Source organism: Dromiciops gliroides, chromosome X (assembly GCF_019393635.1).
Source record: "Dromiciops gliroides isolate mDroGli1 chromosome X, mDroGli1.pri, whole genome shotgun sequence".
Taxonomy (NCBI): Eukaryota; Metazoa; Chordata; class Mammalia; order Microbiotheria; family Microbiotheriidae; genus Dromiciops; species Dromiciops gliroides.
Window position 1 is genome coordinate 25483017 of NC_057867.1, and position 22900 is coordinate 25505916.

At 44.8% G+C, this 22900-nt stretch overlaps 1 protein-coding gene across 2 annotated transcripts; it reads right to left on the reverse strand.

Annotated features, from left to right (window-relative positions):
- Positions 1-410: 410 nt before the first annotated feature.
- Positions 411-21301, reverse strand: YIPF6 (Yip1 domain family member 6). 2 transcript variants are annotated; one of them, XM_043974109.1, is made up of 7 exons: positions 21193-21301; positions 16767-16895; positions 15464-15542; positions 12242-12284; positions 8906-9031; positions 8246-8403; positions 411-3965 (listed from the first exon to the last, which is right to left on the reverse strand). In XM_043974109.1, the coding sequence occupies exons 1-7, from the start codon at positions 21214-21216 to the stop codon at positions 3847-3849; spliced, it is 678 nt and encodes a 225-aa protein (XP_043830044.1). In that variant the 5' UTR covers positions 21217-21301; the 3' UTR covers positions 411-3846. The 2 variants fall into 2 exon arrangements, with proteins under 2 accessions (XP_043830044.1, XP_043830043.1); XM_043974108.1 differs by having other exon boundaries at positions 21166-21289.
- Positions 21302-22900: the final 1599 nt, after the last annotated feature.

The window sequence follows — 22900 nt, forward strand, 5'->3', positions numbered from 1 at the left end:
GCATAAAATGAGAGGACTAGCAGGCCTCTAAGGTTCCTTCCAGTTCAACATCTATGAGCCTATGAGAAAGAGCAGAGGAGTCAGAGCTAGACGAGACTTTAGAAATCAAAATTTTATAGAGCAGGAAACTGAGGCCTAGGGAGAAATTATTTACCCAAGGTAAAGAAGAGAGAGCAGGCAATTCCAAATTGTTCAACTCTCAATCTAGCGCTCTTTGCAGTACACCCCATTGGCTGACAACTTTTAAGTTAAGCTGAATTCAATTGCCCCATGCCTGCCATCTGGCTATTTACATGATGAAATACTCTGAAAAATTAGAATAATTTTTCCCAGATTGATTTTTTAAAAAGTTTTTATTGTGTTTTTTTACATTACTTTCATTTCTCAATATAACCCTCCCCCACCCCACCCTGAGAGCCACCCCTTATAACAACAAAAAAAATATGAGTTAAAGAAAAGGCAGTTTAGCAAAACTAATACAACAGAGTGTGACAGTATATGTAACACTCCATATCCCTAGCCCCCCACCTCTGCAAAGAAGAGAAGGCAGTACATTTTCTCCTCTTAATTATAGAAATAATTGATTTCTAATTAAAATTCATGTCATCTACAAATGTGTCATTTACAGTGGAAAGAGTACAGTCAAGGGAACTGCATTCAAATCTTGGCTCTGCTATTTATGTGTGTGTGTTGACTCGGGCAAGTCACCTCCCCTCTCTAGGCCTCAGTTTCCTCCTCTGCAAAATGAGGAGGCTGACCTATTTAAGAGGTCCCTTTTAGCTCTAAATCTCTGACCCTGGGAGCCCAAGAGCACTCAAAGATTTCTCAGTAAAGTTCTCTCAGAATCTAACAGTCTAATTTGGATTCAAGATGATAAGTGTTTTAAAAAATAACAGGCTCTTGCAACACATGGCCATTAAACCTTGCTTGACTTTACAGAAATGTCTATTATGCTTGAGGTTACTCAGGGAAAAAAAATGCTATATCTTAGCTGTCCATTTGGAGGAAGAAATGATCAAAGGAATAGTCTCCTTATGCTGGGCAGCATGATTACTGAGTGTACTTTCATTAAACCTCTGCATCCATTTGGTAGACTTTGATGTGAGAAATACAGCCAAGTGCTTGCTGCACTCTGCAACAGCCAAATGATCGAGCCCACCTTGCACAACAAGTTTCTCAGAGGAAGGACGACTTGCTGGCCAACAGATCCCTTTTGAAAGACCAAGCTGCACCTCCAATTACGCTGGCATCAAATGACTGCTCTCCCAAGTCCGATCTTATCACAAAAGGATGTGACAAGACATTCTTGGCCTTGGGAGTAGTTAACAGTGACTATTAATGCTTGTGTGCATTGCTTCCCCATGCTCTACAGTGACAGTATCAAGTTTGTCTGCCTTTGGGCCCAATCGGGAAAAGGACAAACAGGGGTTATGACTTCCAGAGGTCTGGCCTGGAGACTAGACCAGCTCTGAAGGCATCAGCATTTCACATTTGTTAAGGAAACTTAACTAAGTAGAATGACCCACCTCTACTTTTTTTTTTTAACTTTCATAGCTAAAGAAAAAAAGAAACAAATTTATTAGTGAATCAATGAAATCGGAAAGCAAATAAAAACCACCCTGTTCTAGAAGTCACCTACATTTTACCTAAGTAATTAGTGAACACAGAACAAGACATGTCAAAACCTAAGAAAAGTGATAAAACCCAAAAAGACAAAATCAAAAAGTAGTAGCTTTACTTGTTTGCAACCAAATATTCAGGCTTTGAGTAAAATGTGTATCAGAATAGGCTTCCTTCCTTCCCTTTGAAAAAACAGTGACCCAGGAAACAGTCCTTCCTTCAAAATAAATTCACATAATTGTCAGGACTGATTATAAGGAACTCTAAAGGAAGAGCTATTTTTAGTGTGAACAAGTCAGGATCCACTTAGTTCAAAATCTCTTCTAGGTCAAGACATATGTGCTGAATCTGTCTTTACATGGAAAGTTATATAAGTATTTAAGGGTAAACTGGAATAAAGAAAAAGAGAGAAAGCAAGGCTCTAAACTGGGCTGGAAAAGAGGAAAGTTCATTTTCCAAGGCCTTTACTGCTATCAGTCAGTCTCGGGACCATTTTCCTGGGCAATATCTATGGCTAATGTGGGGAATCCAACTATTCTACTCAAAGTGCAAATTTATATACAGCTCACCTTTAAATAGAAATCTATTCTAAACAAAGTCAATGACACAGAAAATGAATGGGCTAAGTTATGGTCATCTACAGAATCAACTGTGCCTTTGTGACGAATGCCCTCCTACGGAATGGCTTTTTTGCCTGTCGTGGTTGTCCAGTGTGCAGTTGCCAAAGAGAGGAGTCTGGACCACACCTTTAAAGGAGGCCCCAAATGACTCAGATCCCATCTCAGGCCAGCCTAACTTTCACGTGCTTTTGAAAGGCCTTGCCTTCCCTGTAGGACAAATATCCAAGAGCACTAGTCAAGCCGGGCAAAGAGGAGGTCGTTCCCTTTATAAAAAAATCCAGTCTACAGCTAAAGGAAACCATTTGCTGTTCCCCACCAAGAAGTGGTCCAGTGAAAAATGCGCTCCTGCTTCTGTGAAGAGACTACAGCTAACAAGCTGGGAGATCCTAAGTGCCACATTGAATTCCCTTGTCAGGCAGCCATCAAGACATGAAATGCCATTTATCAAATGGGTTTTTAAAGCCCATCCTGGTTTTGATCTGCACCTTCTAGGATTCCTCCCACCAGGTTAGAGTCAATTTAGGAGGGAGGAATTCCTTCCAAACATCCCACTTCCCAGTTAGGAGAATGTGCTTATCATACAGTGATAAAATGTGCATTAGTGACCTTCCTACCTACGTTTTCAAAAGTCATCTACTTGGGTAAGTTCAAGGGTTTCAACACTGATTGCTTTAGCTCAAGGAAAATTCCATGTTGGCTCCCAATAGCCCAGCATGCACATTCAGGGCTAAAGAGGAAGATAAGGAGCTGGCGTGCTACCAAGAGGCTGGCATGCTTTTGTCAGAACACATGGCACGGCTGAAATATACGGATGCACAGAGACAGTGCGAGGTTTATGTGGTCCAGAAAAGACAGGGTCCTTCAAGTGTGCTTTTAAAAGAAAACTATGCCTGGCCAAATTGAGTATGATTTGGATCTCAACTAAAGTGTTTTCCTTTCCCACATGTTCTCTGAATCTCCCCCTTACTCCTCCAGATATTCAAAAAGGGAAGGAAAGAGGGAGAGAAAAAAGAAAGGAAGAAGACAAAAAGACAGATCACCATCCCTTGCCAAAAGAGAGGAATACACCTCACGGTGATAAGGCAGTATGCTTGAAAGAGAAAGCTGTATGTGAACTGGTGGTGTCTGAACTTAACTTCGGTCTCCAACTCAATGTGCAATCTATCACCATGGCATTCCTGTAGCCATCTTCTCTCTCTCTCTCTCTCTCTCTCTCTCTCTCTCTCTCTCTCTCTCTCTCTCTCTCACACACACACACACACACACACACACACACACACACACACACACACACACACACAACACAGTGAACCATAATCCTTGGATAGGGCAGTACTTTGGTTGTACGTGTATTTTAAAGAAATAATCATATTAAGAGAGACCCAAAGTACGAACCCTGCCAAGCAATTGCTTTTTACCAAAGTGCTGGTGTTGCTGCACGACCTTGGCATTCTCTTGCCCCCCACCCTCTACTTCTACTTCCACCCCTTCACCACATCCAGGCTCCCTGTGACAGTTAAGAAAGGAGAAACGGGAGGCAAAGGCCCAATGCGGAGCTGGAGTCTTCTGTTCTGCTCGGGCTCTTTGGCTTCTCTTGCATCCTGGTTTAATGAGGTGTAAAGGTGAGAATCATCCAGCTGATAACAAAGTAGAAGAGGAAGATGGGGTAGACAGCAAGGGCTTTTCGATTTGGAGGCTGGCTATCAGCCAGGAACGCTGTGGATGCTGAACAACAAAAACCAAATGGGCAGAGGTTAGTCCTGGCTCTAGAGCTGAAAGAGGTCATGGGGTCCAGCCCCTTCATGTTACAGAGGACAAAACTGAGGCCCAGGAAGGGGAAGGGGCTAACCCAAGGCAAACAACTAGTAAATGTCTGAGAAAGGATTCAAACCCAGATCTTCCCAATTCCAAGGCCAGTGTTCTGCCCACTAGATCACTTTGCCTCTCAAGTCACCATAGATAACACTGAATAAACCCCAGTAGGTAAATGCATGATGGATCTCAAACACAGGTCAGTCAACCTCAGTTGTTTAGAACCCTGGGGAAACACAGAGATTTCTTAATGACACTAAAGAATTCAGGACTGCCTGCTTCCCTGCCATCCTAAATAATGAAGACAAACCAAAATCTTGATTACTCAGGGTCATCACTGAAGTGCTCAGTATTGTTCTTTGCTGCATAGCAATGCCTTCAGAATCTAATGAATTACACAGGGCTGTTCTTCCCACAAGACACTCTATGTCCTGACTGCATTTCCACTGGCTGTCTCCCCACGCCCAGAATGTTCTCCCTTCAGGGTGTCTTCAAGTCTCAGCTCAAACCCCACTCTCTCTCTTTTTTTTTGGGGGGGGGGGGAGACAATGAGGGTTAAGTGACTTGCCCAGGGTCACACAGCTAGTGTCAAGTGTCTGAGGTTAGATTTGAACTCAGGTCCTTCTGAATCCAGGGCCGGTGCTTTATCCACTGTGCCACCTTGCTGCCTCCCCAAGCCCCCTTTCTACAAGCCTTTCCCAATCTCCCTGTGACATTACCTCCGGGTTATTCTGTACGTATCTTGTGTGTATGTGGCTGTTGCTGGGTTGTTCCCTCCATTAAAATGTGAACTCCCTAATGGGGGCAGCTAGGTGGCACAGTGGATAAAGCACTGGCTCTGAATTCAGGAGTACCTGAGTTCAAATTCGACCTCAGCCACTTGACATTAGCTGTGTGACCCTGGGCAAGTCACTTAACCCCCATTGCCCCACAAAAACTAAAAACAAAAACAAAACAAAATGTGAGCTCCTTGTGGGCAGGCACTATCTTTGTCTTTGTTTTCCCAGTGCTTAGCACAGTACCTGACACATAGTAGAGTGCTTAATAAAATATTTATTGGACTAACTGATTTGAGGCAGGGGGTCCAATTAGAAGGCTATTTCAGGAGTCTAGATGGAGAGATAAAGAAGACCTGAACTAGGGTAAGAGCTGAGTAGAGAAAAGGAGTCTTAGAGAAGGAAATCACAAGATCTGATGTTGGGATTAGATATGCAGGGTGTAGAGAGAAAAGAAGATGAAACCAAAGTGGTGAACCTGGAAGGGTGTTGGTTTCTTTGTTGGTAATAGGGAAATGCAGATGAGCGATGGGTTTGGAGGGAAAGATACAGAGTTTTGTTTTGGACATGCTGAGTTTGAGATGCCTAAGGGTCTTCAATTGGAAATGTTTAAAAGATGATGTGGCACTACAGAGCTCAAGAGAGATGGGGCAAAATAATTAGATCTGACAGTCATCTCCACAGAGAAGACAGTTGGGCCACTGGGAGCTGATATCACTGAGAGAGAGAGAGAGGGAGGGAGAAAGAAGAAGGGAGGAAGGAAGAGGAGGAGAGGGGGAGGGAGAGGAAGAGAGAGAGAAGGGGAGAGGGAGAGGGAGAGAGAGAGAGGGAAGGGAGAGGGAGAAGGAGAGAGGGAGAGAGAGGGAGAGAGAGGGAGAGAGAGAGAGAGAGAGAAGGAGGGAGAAAGAAGAAGGGAGAAAGGGAGAAGAGGAGAGGGGGAGAGGGAGGGAGAGAAAGAGAGGGAGAGAAAGAGAGGGAGAGGAGGGAGGGGGAGAAAGAGAGAGAAGAGGAGGGGAGGGAGAGAGAAAAGAGGCCCAGGACTGGGCTTTGAGGGACATCCAGGTAGGGGGTACTGAATGCTATGGGTGTGGTGGGTATGGTAATGGTGGGATTGGATGAGAATCCAGCAAAGGAGACTGTGAAGTAGGAGGAAAACCAGGAGAGAGTAGAGTCCTGAAAACTGTGAGAGGAGAGAGTAACCAGGAGAAGGTGGTCTATAGTGTCTGATTCTGCAGAGACCAAGAAAGATGAGGACTGAGAAAAGGCCAGTAGATGTAGAATTTAAGAGATCATTGGTACCTTTGGAGAGAGAAGGCCCCACTGAATAATGAGACTGGAAGCCAGATTGCAGAGGGTTTAGAAGAGAGTGAGAGAAGAGCAAGCTGATGCTCCAATGGTGGGTGACTTTCTCAAGGTTAGCCAAGTAGGTGAAAAGCTATATAGGAGAGAGTTTTTGAAAGTATTGGAGAAGACTTGGGAATGTTTGGAGGCAGAAGTAAGCAGTGGATGGGGAGGTATTCAAGATCACAGGAACGATGGGGATGATGGTGGGTGTAGGTAGAGAGGCTGGCTTTGGCAGGCCAAAGGACCATCTATCTCATCATCAGAGCCCGGAGTAGAGGAGGTAGTAGGGGGATGTCAGAAATATCTGGGTGATACCTTGCTTTCCCTTGCACCCCCATCAGCTGCCAAATCCTGTTTTCATTGCCACATTGTGGCCCCTCATCCAACCTTTTCTCTCTAAACTTGCACAGGGACCACTCAAGTTCAGGCCCTCATCACTTCTCATATAGTTCCAAGCTTACCCTCTCTAGTCCATACTCCAGTTTTCTAACCAGGTCACTTCCCAACTCAATGAACTCCCATGGCTCCCTACTGTCTCTAGGATCAAACATCAACTTCTCCAGTCCACATCTGGAGTTCCTCACAAACTAGCCCCAACCTACGTTTCCAGCCTTATTATATGCCACCTCCTTGTCACATTTAAATCTAGCCCGACTGGCCTTTTTTGGCCGTTGCTCAGATACGACCAGCCCCCTCCCATGGCTACAATGGTTTCCCTCCTCACCTTTCTGCCTCAGTGCACTCCTTTGTTCTTTCAAGACCCAGCTCAATTCCCATGTTCTATAGGGTGGGCCCAAACTCATGAAAGGGTTTCAGTATTTAATAACACCTTTGGTTTTTGTTTTTAATCGACAATACCATAGCATCATGTACACTACACAGAAGAAATACATTTACATTATGTGTGAAAAACAAAGAAAAAAGAATTTTCTGAAAGTTATTAAAATGTCGTGACTTTTGGCTCCCCCTGTAGATGGCTACCCTGCTCTTTTTCCACCCATGATTGCAGCTCCCTGATATTTATTTCCTATATACTGAATGTAGAGTTTTTCCCCAAAGAATGTAATCTTCCTTGGTCTCTGTAGCATGAGCATCCAGCACAGCACAGAGGAGACGCTTCCTGATGGACTGAATGAAGGTCAAAGGAGCTTCAGGTGAGATTTTAGGGTATGGATCCTGTCCCCTCTATTCTGGCTGCCTAGAAGGCCTTTAAAAACAATCCTTCTGGGGGCAGCCAGGTGGCGCAATGGATAAAGAACCAGCCCTGGATTCAAGAGGATCTGAGTTCAAATCCAGCCTCAGATACTTGACACTTACTAGCTGTGTGACCCTGGCCAAGTCACTTAACCCTCATTGCCCTGCAAAAACAAACAAACAAAAAATCCTTCTCGGCTGTTGCCTGGGATTTAGATAAGCACAGTCTCACCAAACATCAAAGGAGTCGGCTGGTTAGCTTCCAGGGGCTTTGGGGTTTTCAGTAAATTTGGAGAATGTGAAAGCAATGGCTCTGGCATGGTGTGGTGAAACGTATGTTGGATATAACATCAGAGGACCCGAGTTCAAATCCTAAATCTCCTATTTGCTGCCCATTCAATCTTCCCTTGGACAAATCACAACCTGTGGGCCTCAGGTAGGTGGCATGTGCCCTGACTAGGCCATGCCAAAGGTAGAGAGCTCCTGGCCAGAGGCAACATGAAAACAGGCAATCATTCTATGGTATTTTAATGTTTCGAGGGTCCTGGATCTAGGGCTGAAAGGTACCTCAGAGGCCACCTATTCTGATCCCCCCATTTTACATGGGAGAAAACCAAGGTGCAGAGAGAGCACCTGATTTGCCCAAGGTCACAAACAGGATCACAGATCTAAAGATGGCACAGACCCTCAGAGGCCATACCAGTCCAAGCCTTTCATTTTACAGCTAAAGAAACGGAGGCCCAGAGACGCTAAATGACTAGCCCCTGGTCACAGAGATCCAGTGCTACCTGAGAGCCCAGCATCTGCCTCCCAGATATACCTTTACCTCTAAGCCATGTTCTGCCTTGTTGGAGAACCAGAAATTGGATGTCTGCTTACCGAGGGTGGACCAGGCAAACATTGCAATGACCACGACAAGCCGGATAAGGAAGTTGATAGGCCCCATGCTGGCCAGAAGTACCAGTCGGCACACCAGCATAGCCACTGTTAAGGGCAAGACACAGTAACCCAAGACACACAGACTCTGAAAGAATGATCTGAAGAAAAGAGAAAGCCAAGAAATGTTAAAAATTACCACTCATTCATCAGGACAGTCAAAGCCCAGCACTGCAGGATGGGGGATTTCAGGGACTCTGCTACAACACAGAAGCCCCACACCAGGCACACAAGTTAATGACAGCCGGCTAGGACATGGCAGATCTACCCCAAACGAGGGAGACCTGCCCTGAGTTCAGTGGAAACAAGGCATTTGGTTTTTTCTTCTCACCTCCCCTTGAAGTTGTGTTTTCTAATTAAGGGACCTCTTTAGCTACCCACAGTAGCTGGCAGCCGGCTGCCAGCTGCCTGCCTCAGGGAATGGTAGCCTTCTGCTTGGTAGTTCTACCACCAGCAGTCTTTGAGAGAGACGTCGCTTTGGCAGGGAGGGCCTCCCTTCCAAAGACCAGCAGGTAATGTCAGCCTGGTTTGGCTAGAACGGTAGCTATGACACACAAAAAGGAGAGCAAAGGGCTTGGTTTTAAGTATTTCCCCAATACTCACATGGTTCCCCCAAGAAGTTTTGAATTTAGGGTTATGACAACTGCACCAAACCAGATGATGACAAAAACTTCAGCAAACTGGGGTCCACCATCTTCTTTACTATCCGCGGAGCCTCCCTGGAGCATCCTAGGGCAGGAAAGCAAAGGACTGAGCCAGGGTGAACTGGATACTTTTTATCAATCGACATCAGCCCCTTCTACGTGTCAACCTCTCTGCTAGTTGTTACAGACACAAAAGAAAGAGGCAAACCTGACTTTTCTCAAGGAACTTACATTCCAACAGCAAAGATAAATGACATGCAGAATAACTATAGAGGAAGAATCCAAGGGTGTTGGGGAATACAGGCACTGTCACTTAGGTCACCCAAGAAAGTTCACATGCAGAAGGGACTGCAAGATCTACGTCTTGTAGGATAAGAGGGATTGGAGGTAGAGGGGAGGATGGAGTACCTCCCTTCTCGTCTGAGGATGACAGTCTGAGTAGGGCAAGGCAAATGCTATGAGGCATGCTGTGCCCTGCCCCCTCACCTGGAATTTCTGCTTAATGGGAGAGCTCCAAGATCTAGTGGGTAAGAGATCACTGGCCGGAGTCACCCACACTCTGCTCCGACCATCCACTTCAGAGGATGCAGTGTGGTAAGGGGAGAGATCACCAAGAGGTCTGACTCCTGTCTAGTTCCTTCACTTACTCACTGGATGGCCCTAGGCAAATCACTTTCCCTCTCTGGGCTTCAGGTTCCTCCTATGTAAAATAAGGCTGGAGTAGCTATGCCTTGCTGAAGTGAGCTAGGGCCACAAGGCAGTGATGGACCAGAGGCTCGCTTGTTCCCTCTTCCTCTTCTCTTCCCTCCCCAAGACAGCAAGCAATGTGTATTCCCTCATGTTTAGCAAATAGATATATGGAACTTCATTTAGAGACATGATCTTTCATTTGTGTACTTTGAGGCTATTTAAGCAAACTACTAATCTGCAAGATATTTTGTTTTAATATATTAAAGCAGTGATTTTATTGGCAGGGTTGCATTGTGGGTAGACAGCTAATCTGAGTCAGGAAGAACAACTAGGCTCAAGTCCTGCCTCTGAAACATCCCGGCCATGTGAGCACAGGAAGTCACTCAAACCTCTCAGTGCCCTGGGCTCCTCTCAAAGATGGGAAGTCTCAGAACAAGAGTCCACCTGCATCGGAAAAAAAGAGTTCCTCACCAGGAGGTCTCTATTAATGTTTATGGATCTGATTCTTTGGAATGTTCCTCTCTTAGATTGAGCACCGGCCGCTCTAGATAAGACTTTAGGTGGTAGAGAAAGTGCTGCCCTGCACTATGGCAGAGAGAGCTTCCGTCCTCACCCAAGGAAATCAATCACAGGGCCAGTCCCAGTCCCTCAGCCTAGATCTGGCCCAACACTCTAACCTGGGGACATTTTTGGAGCCTTCATTCTCTTAGCCAACCCATCAGTGATACCTAAAAGCTTAAAGCTCTGTGCCCTCCACAAATTGGAGAAGAATGCCATTTATTCCTTCGCCCAGTTACTGATAAAAGTGTTGACTGGCATAGAGCCAAAGACAAAGCCAGTCCTTGAGGTTCTCTGCTAATCAACACTTCCAGGCCCAATCTGGCAAGCAGTGCCAAGTCTCGCCAAGCCCAACATCACTTTGCCTCCATGTCTCCATCTTGTCCACAAGGGTGGTGTGGGAGCTTTGTCAAATGGCTCATTGAAAACCAGGCATTTGGACTTTTCCCAATTAATTAGGCTGAGAAGCAACTATAGCACTCTGGCAAAGTCCCAGCACACTGGCCCTAGTAACTCATCCACAATGGTAAATGAGATTAGGACACGATTTGTTTTCTGTGAACCTCTGCTTGCTTGCTTGCTTGCTTGCTTGCGAGTGGCTGTTTCCATTTCTCAAACAATCTCTTTAACAACAGACTCCTGAATTTGGTCAGGAACTAAAGTCAAGCTCACTTGGTTACAGATGGGAAGGCCCCTTTTCTTTACTTTTACATTAGGGGGTGTTATCCTGGGCTCTGTGGACAGATTTCCAGGGTGAGGGTGTCTGTGAACTTGAATGGGAAAGCCACAAATCGTGCATTTTCTTCACTTACTTAAAAACATTATTCAGATAAAGGGTCCATAGGCTTCACCAGACTTCTGAAAAAGGGTCCATGTCACAAAAAAAGGTTAAGAGCCCCTGCTTTATAGAAATTAAGGGTATCAAATGCCATTTATAGTACTTTTGGATGGGACTCTAACTGCTAGAGCATTTTACTTATCATCTCATTAGACTGTCATAACCTTATCGAGTTGCTATCATGACCATTTTGACTTATCCAATGTCACAAAGTTCATAAGCAGCAGAGTCAGAAGCCCGGGGTTCAGGTCTGGTGTATAGGCCTGCATCCTCTATGTCCATAATTGATGATGATGGCGGTCATGACTACATGAGTCTTACTGCTCAGTTTCTAACGCAATCAAGACAGGAAAGGTTTCACTGGTCATGGCTTTCAAATCAAAGGCGACTTCCCAGATCAACACAAACCCAGAACCCAAAGGGAAACAAGATAAACAGTAAGTGATACATTAGATTTGGGGTCCAACCCTCACTCAAACCTGTCTGGGCCTCAATTTCCTTGTTTGTAAAATGCAGAACATTGGGGCAACATGCACATTGCCTATGCCAAAGGGCTGGCAGAATTGGATGAAATGAAGAGACAAAGGGCTTCTTCCCTTATTCCCTCTCTAGTCTCGCCTTCCATATAAACATACACAACATCAGGGGTTCCCAATCTTTGTCGGTCCCCATACTCCTTGGGTTTTAGTAAAGTTTGCCCTACTTTCTAGTCAACATGATGGGCAATAAATTCTGGTGTTTATCACCACTGAACTAACATCAAATGTATCAGGCTGGGATTCTATCTCATCTGCTTATGAAACTGTCTGCTCCCTCCCTCTCATTCTTATTCATTCATATTCATTCTCTCTCTCTCTCTCTCCCCCTCCCTCCCTCCCTCCTTCCCTTTCTCTCAGGAGGTAGGATCTTAGTTTATTTTTATGCTGATCTACAGATAGATGTTTAGTTTTCTGAGAACAATGAGAGGGAGGACAATTGGAAGGCAGGTATGGCTAAGTCTGGATATGAGGAATGATTGATAAACACAGGCGGCATGGCTGGAGGAGTGACGGACAACCCTAAAACGTGTATGGATGGGGTTGCAAGGCTTGCTCAAGGCTTTCTCGGGACCTAAAGAAGACAGCAGCAAGGTGGCCATGGCGTCATGTAAACACAAAAGTGAAAATTTGAAAGCAGCTTCTACTTCAAAAGGAAGAAATAAGTACTTACAATGCAAGTGAAACACATAGGACTAAAGGACCCCAGAGATCCCCTACAAGGCAAAATGAGAAGAGTTAGATGGCACTTAGTAAATAAAAAGAAGGGTAAGGCCCGGTCTGTGTTCTGCACCACTAGTCAAGTCAAGCCACCCACTGCAGAGAGTTGGCCATCAAAGAGGCCCTAGCCAAGTGCGGTGGCTCTTTCTTCCTCAGTTCCACGGAATCCACTTCTTCCTCTCCCACCTGGCATTTTGCCCTCACTGGGACTCATCCCCAAGTTGAGTCCCAGTCCAGTGTTAAGCACCAATATCCCCCTGGGAGCCAACAAGCTGGTGTAGAGTTGGCTCTGCCACGTATTAGCATGCAGCCTTCTGCTGACGCTTATTTCCAAGCCTTAGTTGCCTCACCCAGAAAACAGGGGTACCATCTGCCCTGCCTATCTCACAGGCCTCTTTTGAGAACCAGATGAGATACGTGTAAAAGCTTGCCGAAGATGTCAAAATCCGTGAATACAAATGAAATATCATCTTCATTCTCATTAATATTCCGACAGGTTCCTAAGGCTTCAAGCCCACCTCCCAACTAACATGAAAGAGGGCTACCAAAACTCAAGGCTCAGGTTTAGTTTGGGTTCAGTTGGTTCAACCCTGTCAGCTTATCCTTGTGAGCAACTCTGGGGTGAAAGCTCCCTCCACTGGCACACCCTGGTAACTTGTCTGCAATTTACAGTCTAAAGGAGCAACTTGCTCAGGGTCACATGGCCTGTCAGAGGTGAATCCAAGAATTCCTGACTTCAGGGCTCTCTCCCTACTAGCCATGCAGCCTCTTACCCTCACTCTCAACACACCAAGGAGAAGAGGGGCAGATAGATGGGAAGAGCCATTTACATTGATTTCTCTAATGCCTGAAGCAGCTGGGGGGTCCCATAGGGCAGAAAGCAATGGGACCTGAGCCAGGGAGCCCAGAATTCAAATCCAGCCTCCAACACTAGCTCTGGGACTCTGAGCAAGTCAGTTTCCCCAACTCTAAAATGGGGACAATAATTGCACCTGCCTCCCAGGATGGTTGTGAGAATCAAAGGAGACAATAACTGTAAAAAAAAGTGCTTACTACAGTGCCTGGTACATAGTAGGTGCTTGATAAATGTTGATTTCCTTCCCAGTCCCCCTAGCAAATGACCAGAGGAAGCCATCCAATTATGTAGAAAAGCTAGGATTCAGGTCTTTTAAAGAATGATAAGAAGTAAATGTTATTTTTAAAAGTCTCTTTGTTGTTGGCCCTAAATATTAACTAACCTAATGTTTTTTTAATTTGTTGTTTTTTGGGAGTTTTTTGGCAGGGCAATGGGGGTTAAGTGACTTGCCCAGGATCACACAGCTAGTAAGTGTCAAATGTCTGAGGCAGGATTTGAACTCAGGTCTTCCTGAATCCAGGGCTGGTGCTTTATCCACTGCGCCACCTAGCTGCCCCCAACCTAATGTTTTTTTAAAAGTTGTACTCAGGCTTTTGTCAGTCAGAGCACAGAGGCAGGGCAGAAGTGGGGGGGGGGGCAGGCTTGGGGCTTTAAGGCTGTACCCAGAAGGACTTCTCCACAGTCACCTGACCCTGCCCTCCCAATTCCCCGCAGCCTGCCTGCTTCCTTGTAGGCTCAGTCCGGGCCAATTTCTCCATGGTACTTTTCCCTACCGGGGTTGTAGCTAATGTCCATCAGGGATCAATAAACTGAGCCTGTGCTGAACTGAAGTTCTGCCTGCTTTTTATAATTTAACTGTTCTAATTAGGGGACCCGATGACATCAAAAGTGTATTTAAAAAAACAACAACCCAACAACAAAAAACAACCCCACCAACACTAAACACACAACAACCTTGAGCAAAAAAAGAAAAAGAAATGAAAACAAGAATTTATTATTTTGTGAAGCTACTAAAACATTGTTGTAACAGCCCTCCCCAAATAAAGGCAGCAGGCACAGGCTACTTAAGCAAACTTACTAGGAGAATAGAAATACCCAAAGAAGGACAATCTATTCACTTGCTAATAACTCATATCCAAAGTGTTTGGTAATAAAAAAGAAGTGCTTTGTAATGGTAAAAGGCCATCAGAAGGGTGGGGGATTTTTAAAATAACAATAATGACTTCTGATGGGAGCAAATAAAGAAGGAAAGACAGGAAGGCCGGGGTACAAGTCCTCCAGCTGAACCCTCTTGGTTGTGTGACCCTGGGGAATTCACTTACTTCCTAAGCTGATCCATTTCCCTTGGTATTTCCCTATACTAATAATGAAATTGGGGCGGCTAGGTGGCGCAGTGGATAGAGCACCGGCCCTGGAGTCAGGAGTACCTGAGTTCAAATCTGACCTCAGACACTTAACACTGGCTGTGTGACCCTGGGCAAGTCACTTAACCCCAATTGCCTCACTAAAAATAAATAAATAAATAATGAAATCAAGGTCCAGCTGAGTAAAACCTAGGATTTCAAGGTAGAAGGGAATTTAGAAATTATCCCAACCAAACTTCTGATCTGTTATAGAAAGGGAGCTTGAGGTCCCAACAAAGGGAAGTGATTTGTCCAAGGTCACACATGTCCAAGACTATAAATCCAGTGATGTTTCCAGTTTGCCATGCTGCTGCTTCTTAAATCTCCATTAATTTTTATTTTATTTTAAGGTCCTCAACGGTACACACCCAATCTTACTTATCTTTGCATCGTATTTAATGAGAGGAATTTGACTGTTTATTCCATGTCTGTCTCTGGACAAGTGACATCTTCCTCTTAGTAGATGTCTCTATGGGGATGGGGGGGTGGGGTGAGCCACTTCTCTGAAGTCAGCAGCTATGGACGTCTGCAGGGGCACCATCTCTGGGCAAGGTGCTCAGTGTCTAGCCACTGAAGATGAGAATGTGGAGGAGAAACTTTTCACCTTTATTTTATTTTATTTTTGTGGGTCAATGAGGGTTAAGTGACTTGCCCAGGGTCACACAGCTGGTAAGTGTCAAGTGTCTGAGGCCAGATTTGAACTCAGGTCCTCCTGAACTCAAGGCCAGTGCTTTATCCACTGCTCCATCTAGCTGCCCCCAACTTTTCACCTTTAGCATGTCACTCTTGCCAGCCCAGCATTTCTTCCGAGTTCTTGCATGATTTCTTTGGGGATCATGCAAAGTTGTGTGTGTTCCCCCAACACTTTTCCAGAACTACAATACAAAGAATGGAATCTTGGAAACCTGATACTCACAATCTCTCAAGAGCGCATTGCTCTTTTTGGGATACATGACATGAACAAATTTTTTCCCAACAGCCTTCAGGTCACGAATCTGAAAGACACAAACCAGTGTCATAGTGCACTGAGGTAGGTTCCTGATACAACCTCATCAGAGATTATCTAGTCCTTTTATAAATAGGGAAACTGAGACTCAGAAAAGTCATCCAGGAATGTTTCAAGTTTTTTTCTAGTGTGCCACAGGATCAGAAATCCTTATGGGTCGGGACCAAACGAATTACAATTCATGCCCCATGGTATGATGGCTGATGGCAGTCAGTTCGTAAACATCATCATCAACAGCAGCCTACCAGTTTATCCATGCCATCCCCCATTTCCTAAAACATCAAGTTGAGAGGGGCTTTGAGAGTGAAATGTTGACCCCACTGTCAGTTGTAGTCACTGCATCAGTTGTTTTAGCTGTTTTTCTTTGGTTACAAGGAAGGGCTCAATTGTTGGGGTGGGATGTGGAAGAGTAGACCCAGAAATGACTGAGATACAGAAGCAAAGAGCATCAAGACAGCCCATTTGTTTAGAGACCCTCAGGCTGAGCCCCACCCCATGCATTTGACTGCATTCCTGGCACCTGGTGTGAATCACTCATTTTACAATTGAAGAAAAGAAGGTTCAGAGAAACAAAGGGATTCACCCCTTGCTCATCAAATGAGCAAAAATGGCATGCTAGCTCCATGGAATCCTTTGAACTCAGAGGCCCACTAGGTTGGAAAAGCTCTGGAGAATGAAAATTCTCTGTCTCTGTCCTCCCTCCTTCCCTCCCTCTCACACACACTCACACATACATACACATACATACACACACACACACACACACACACACACACACACACACACAGTTAGAAGCTGCACTGGTAGGCTCATTAGTCTGACCTCTGGTTAGAGGGGACAATGTCATCTACTCAAAGAAATCTGGTTTCTTCACATTCCCATTTGAACTGGTAAAGGAATCCCAAGAGTTAAAGAATCATTGGTAGGGATAACCTGGATGTTATTTCAATAAGCAAACAGCAACACAAGTTATCTAGTTTATTTCTCCCTCAAGGGTGGCAGTAGCATCTAGTAGTAGAGCAAAGATGAGACTTGGAGTAAGTCGGAAGACCTGAATTTCAGTCGAGGCTCTGCTGCTCACTAGTTGGGTGACCTTGGACAAACTGCTGCACTTCCCTGGGCCTCAGTTCTCTCATCTCTAATTCATTTGAGGCCAGGTCTCCCAGTTCTGAGATTGGCTTTCTCTCACTATATCTCCTGTAGTCAAACTTACAATGGTTTCTCTAACAGGCTCATCTAACGTAGAATAGTCTTCATCCTGGGAGTGAGATGCCATTGGCACCGTGATCTCTCCCTCCACAGGAATATCTTCTGAGATGGATACATCGGAAAGACCTAGGAACTGGGAAAGATTAAAAAAAAAATTAGAACTCCAGACTCATTTTCATTTTTTCCAGAGATGAGGATTTTTGTAGGTTTTATATATTAGTTAGTGAAATAAGTCGCCTTAATATTTGACAATGGATGACATCTATATTCTAATTCCTTGCAGCTTGGGAGAAAAAAAAGGTGCTTTATGGTACAGGACAATAAAAAAGGAAATGTTAACGGGAGCTGCATTTAACCACTGAGCCCTGGCTTTCTCGTTTGTAAAATGAGGAGATTGGGCTGGAGGACCCTGGTGGTCACTTCTGGCAGATCCGAGACAGGAAATTTGAGAGTCTGGATGGCTGGATGGCAGTTTTACAAAACTGAGTTCATTCAGAGTGATGGAAGGTTGAGGAAGTGCTTTCTTTACAACAACCCTGTCAAGTAAGGTCTCATTAGGATTGGGAGGGAACCTGTAATTACATCACTGGAGAGAGTGCCCAGTGAGCAACTCCCTTGGCCTGCTAGCGTTACTTTGACTGCAACTTTAGTATTCAGAGTTACTGAGAAGTTCCAGAGACTTGTCAGAGATGAGACAGGAACCCAGGCCTTCCAGGCCCCTGGGCCAGCTCTCTAAGTATTGTGCCCTGTTGCCTAAGGTCTCATTTTCACCATTAAAAAAAAAAAAAAAAGAGGTGGGGCAGCTAGGTGGCGCAGTGGATAGAGCACTGGCCCTGGAGTCAGGAGTACCTGAGTTCAAATCTGGCCTCAGACACTTAACACTTACTAGCTGGGTGACCCTGGGCAAGTCACAACCCCAATTGCCTCACTAAAAAAAAGAGGAAAATGAAGTTCAGAGAGGGGAGAAGGTTAAACACATATTCACACTGCTAGGATGTGGACAAAAATTTAAACCAAGGCCTATGGCCCAAGTTCAGACTCTTTCTACTAGAGAGTATAGGGCATGTTTGTAGTAAGACAACTGACAGGCATTACTATCATGGAGGTAGCATAAAAATTTTTCTTTGCATTAAAGGGGAAAATGGCAACTGATAAAATTTAGCCCCTGCTCAATTAAGATTCTAATGGAAATTAGGTACAGAAAGTTTCTTTCTGCACATGCTCTATCACAATTTGGTTTTAGAGACAGTATGACACAGAAACAATTTCCTGACGCTGTATAACCCTTTCTATGGGTCTTGATTTCCTCAGCTGCAAAATGAAGGGTAGCCCTCCCTAGAGGTTCCCAAGCAAGCAGAGTGAAGGGACAGAGGATGAGTGATCCCTTTGAAGTGATACAGTAACTGGGGTTCTTGGTCAGGTCCACATTGGACTAGCTAGGCCCCAAGGCGCCTCCCAACTCTGAAGATCTTGGGGCTCAATGACCCTAAGGCTCTTTACAACTCTGAAACAACTTCTTTTTTTTTTTTTTCCAGGTCAATGAGGGTTAAGTGACTTGCCCAGGGTCACACAGCTAGTAAGTGTCAAGTGTCTAAGGCTGGATTTGAACTCAGGTGCTCTTGAATCCAGGGCCAGTGCTTTATCCACTGCAGCGCTACCTAGCTGCCCCCAATTTCTAGACAGAGACAGGCCTGGAAAACCTACTAGTTCACTGGTCTAGGGAGTCTACTTCAAGTAAGTCCCTCTAAAGGGACTTCCAAAATAGTACTTTGGGTACTTAGGAGGCACAAATTTTGGCTGAAGAAAATTACTAAACCTAGTGGAAAGAATAAAAAAGGTAAATGGAACAATATGGGAAATATAATGTATTAGACAAGAAAAAAATTCCCTACATTAATTATAGATTTAAATCTCTAGGAATTTTATAGCATTTGACAAACTGCAAGTAAAAATCATCGGCAAGAAAAGAAGGCAAGATTATCAATAATGTGTATTTTGTTTTTGGTTTTTTTTGGTGTGGAAATGAGGGTTAAGTGACTTGCCCAAGGTCACACAGCTAGTAAGTATCAAGCGTCTGAGGCCGAATTTGAACTCAGGTCCTCCTGAATCCAGGGCCAGTGCTTTATCCACTGCACTACCTAGCTACCCCAATAATGTATATATTTTTAAAAATAATTTTGAGAGACTCATCCCATCATATTTTTAAACATTAACAAAGTAAGAATTAGCACAATTACTACTGGGTTAAAAATAAAACCACTGATCCCTGAAGAGAACAAATTCCACATTCATTTAAGAACTTAACATAATAAGCCAGAAGTAATATAACAATGGGGAAAGGTATTTCTTCTTAATAAACAGTGTGGAATAACTGAAGAGTGAATGATCTGAATCCATACCTCATAACATACAGAGTAAATAAAGCCCAGTTGTGTCTTTTTATATATTTACAAAAAGAGTGTAGAGAAAAAGGATGCACATAGTTATCCCAGATTTAGAAGGGAGACAATTATTTGGAATTTTTTTTTTTTTTGCGGGCCAATGAGGGTTAAGTGACTTTCCCAGGGTCACACAGCTAGTAAGTGTCAAGTGTCTGAGGCTGGATTTGAACTCAGGTCCTTCTGAATCCAGGGCCGGTGCTTTATCCACTGCAGCGCCACCTAGCCACCCCCAAAAAGGAAGACAATCATTGAGTATGGAGGAAAAGTGGAAATACTATGATTTCGTGTCAATATATAGAAGTAAAAACTTGTTATACAATGAAACATAATATAAAACGAAAAAGAGGGGCAGCTAGGTGGCACAGTGGATAGAGCACCGGCCCTGGAGTCAGGAGGACCTGAGTTCAAATCTGACCTCAGACACTTGACACTTACTAGCTGTGTGACCTTGGGCAAGTCACTTAAGCCCAATTGCCTCACCAAAAAAAAAAAATATATATATATATATATATATATATATCTTTTTTAAGAAGGAAAAACAACAGAATGGGAAAAGGAATGTGATGAGTGTAATTTTAAAAATACACAAAGAACTGCAAAAAAATATATATGGGAGGGGAAAAGAACACTTATATACAAGAAAAATAGATAACTGACATAAATATTGTTTTAACATTTACAAAATGTTTTACATACATTATCTCATTTGATCTTCATAATGAAATAAATCATACTAAAAAAATGCAGAGATTCACTAGCAATTCAGGAAAAGGCTAAAATTTAAACAATCACAGAAATCTTATAAATTATCAGATTGTCCAGGTTGTGAGAGAACACTTACATGCTGATGCTTTTGGAAATCAATCTTTTGGATGGAGAAGAATTTCCTAACAGGTAACTAAAATGATAAGAGGTAACTTTGGCAGAGGCCCCTGACATGCCTTAGAAAAACATTACCCTGGGACTCTAGGCAAGTGACTCTTAACTTCTTGGCATCCCACATAACTGTTAAAGACCAATGATTTTGAATCAGGAAATCTGGGTTCCAATCCTGCCCCTGCCACAGCAAGCAAGGAACTCTGGACAAGTCACTTCCCTTTTCCGTCTTTCCTCATCTGTAAAACCGCAATCCTTAAGAGATTACGTTACAGACGAGCTAGAAATCTGCACTGGTGGAGAGAGTTTCCACATAGGTGGATAAAGTCACTTTACAGACCCCCTTACAACACAAAAAAATGAAGAGTTACAAAAGTATTCCTGGCTGTTGGTATTGTAATTCTAATTCAAGGAATAAGCAAAGGGAGTAGGGGTGGGGATGGTAGTATTTTTCTTTTTCTTTTTTGCGGGGCAATGAGGGTTAAGTGACTTGCCCAGGGTCACACAACTAGGAAGTGTCAAGTGTCTGAGACCGGATTTGAACTCAGCTCCTCTTGAATCCAGGGCTGGTGCTCTATCCACTGCGCCACCTAGCTGCCACAATGGTAATATTTTTCAAAAGGATGTTCTTTAACTATAGGACTTAAGTATTATGACAATTAGAGGCGTAATACAACTTCTAGAGAATTAGATCTGAGGTCGAATCTGCCTCTACCATCTTGGATACGTTACTTTCCCTCCCTGGGCCTCGGTTTCCCCATCAGTAAAATGGGCGGGGCGGACTAGATGGTGTCTGAGGGCCCTTGACAGCTTAAGCTCTCTGCGATTCTGAAATATCTGACCAAGTCCCAAAGCAAGGACGGAGTCAAGAGAACAGGACAGGGTCTGAAGAAAGGGCTGGAGGACGGGGAGAACCCCGGCCCGTTTCTGGGAAGGTTGGGGGGAGAGGGGAAAGCGGACACCGGACAGTCGACAGGCTGAGACAGGACGGCCCGAAAAGGGGGGCACTCGGCTCCTCACCGCCCCCCCTGCTGCCCAAAGTCCTGGCCCGCCCGGGCCCCCTCTTGCCCTTGGCCCTAATCTCACCCCGGGTTTGGTCGCGGTCTCACCCACCGTCCGTTCATCTGCTTCCGCCATCTTCAGTCTTTCTCTTCCTTCTCAGGGCGCAGGCGCCAAGACTGCGACGTGGAACTCCGCGGATGGGCTGGCGCGTACGAATGACGTCACTGACGGCCGCCTAGGGCGGAAGTCGCGTTGGGAGCCTAGCAACGCCTCGTCCCGCCCTTTGCTCCTCCTCTGTTTGGTTTCCAGCCTCTACCCCTGCCCAGCCTCTGGCCCTCTGGCCGGATACTGAGGTTAAGTCCCTGCCTCTTCACCTCGACTTCGCTTCCTCCCCTGAGCCAGCCTGGCCAGCGGGCACCTCCTTGCCACACCAAGTCCGACCCATACCCAGAAGGAATTCCTTCCCTATACACTGTTTGCAGAACTCCAGTGACAGGGAGCTCACTACCTCACCAGGGTCTCCCATTACCCTTTCCTGAGAAAGTTTGTGTCCTGTTACCAAACATAATTGCCCTCTGGTGCCAAACACAACAAATTCAATCCCTTTTCCACGTGAGAGCTCTTCAGTAGTTGAGGACAGCCATCCCGTCACTAAATCTCTTTGGGGGCAGCTGGGTGGCAAAGTGGACAAAGCAACGGCCCTGGATTCAGGAGGACTTGAGTTCAAATTTGGCCTCAGACACTTGACACTAGCTGTGTGACCCTGGGCAAGTCACTTAACCCTCATTGCCCTGCAAAAAAACACAAACAAACAAACAAAAGGCAAAAATAATAATAGTGTGAGGGGACATACAAAATGTTGATTCTTTGTCATTAATAGTTAACTGGGGGGGCAGCTAGGTGGCTCAGTGGATAAGGCACCAGCCTTGGATTCAGGAGGACCCGAGTTCAAACCCAGCCTCAGACACTTACTAGCTGTGTGACCCTGGGCAAGTCACTTAACCCCCATTGCCCTGCAAAAAAAAAAAAAAGAAAAAAAAAAAAAAGAAAACAGTTAACTGGGGAGCAGTTAGGTGGTGCAGTGGATAAATTACCGGCCCCTGGATTCAAGAGGACCTGATAAAGTACCTAGCTGCCCCCCCCCTTAACTGTTAATGACAAAGAATCAACATTTTGTATGTCCCCTCACACTATTATTACTTTTGCCTTTAAAAAAAAAAAACTATAAGAAGGAAGTACTAGAACATCTCATGTCCATACATGCAGATGACTCTCAGAACCACTTGTTCAGCCCTATCCTCCCTCCTGACTTTCAACTGGAAAATGGACACCTCAAACCAGATATCCTCTGTAATAACTCAAACTCATCTTGTCCTCACTATCTTTCCCCTCAAAACCTCCCCTCTTCCTAACTTCCCTTTTACTGCCAAGGGTTGGTACACTCTGGTACCACCATTTATTTTCCTAGTCACCCAGGCTAGGCATCTTCCTCAGCTTCTCACTCCCTCTCACCCCCCCCCATATCCAATAAATGGCCAAGTCCTGTTGATCCCACCTTCCCAAAGTTTCTCATATATGTTCCCTTCTCTCTTCTGATAGTCACCCACCCCGGTGCTGGCCCGTATTATCTCCTGCCTGGACTATTACAATAGCTTAATGATTTGGCAGCTGGGTGGTGAAGTGAATAGAGCACTGGCCCTAGAATCAGGAAGACCCAAGTTCAAATCTGGCCTCAGATACTTAAATACTAGCCATGTGACCTTGGACAAGTCACTTAACCCAGGGGCCATCTCCAGTGGCCCTGATGTATATCTTGCCA

Bases quoted from the DNA above. Each gene is read 5' to 3' on its own strand.
- YIPF6 (XM_043974108.1), bottom strand. From the start codon at position 21,216: ATGGCGGAAGCAGATGAACGGACGGTGGGTGAGACCGCGACCAAACCC. The intron at 16,896-21,165 runs GTGAGATTAGGG...AATCTTTCCCAG, and splicing joins AGACCGCGACCAAACCCGGG to TTCCTAGGTCTTTCCGATGT. The intron at 8,404-8,905 runs GTGAGTATTGGG...TCTTTTCTTCAG, and splicing joins AAACTTCTTGGGGGAACCAT to ATCATTCTTTCAGAGTCTGT.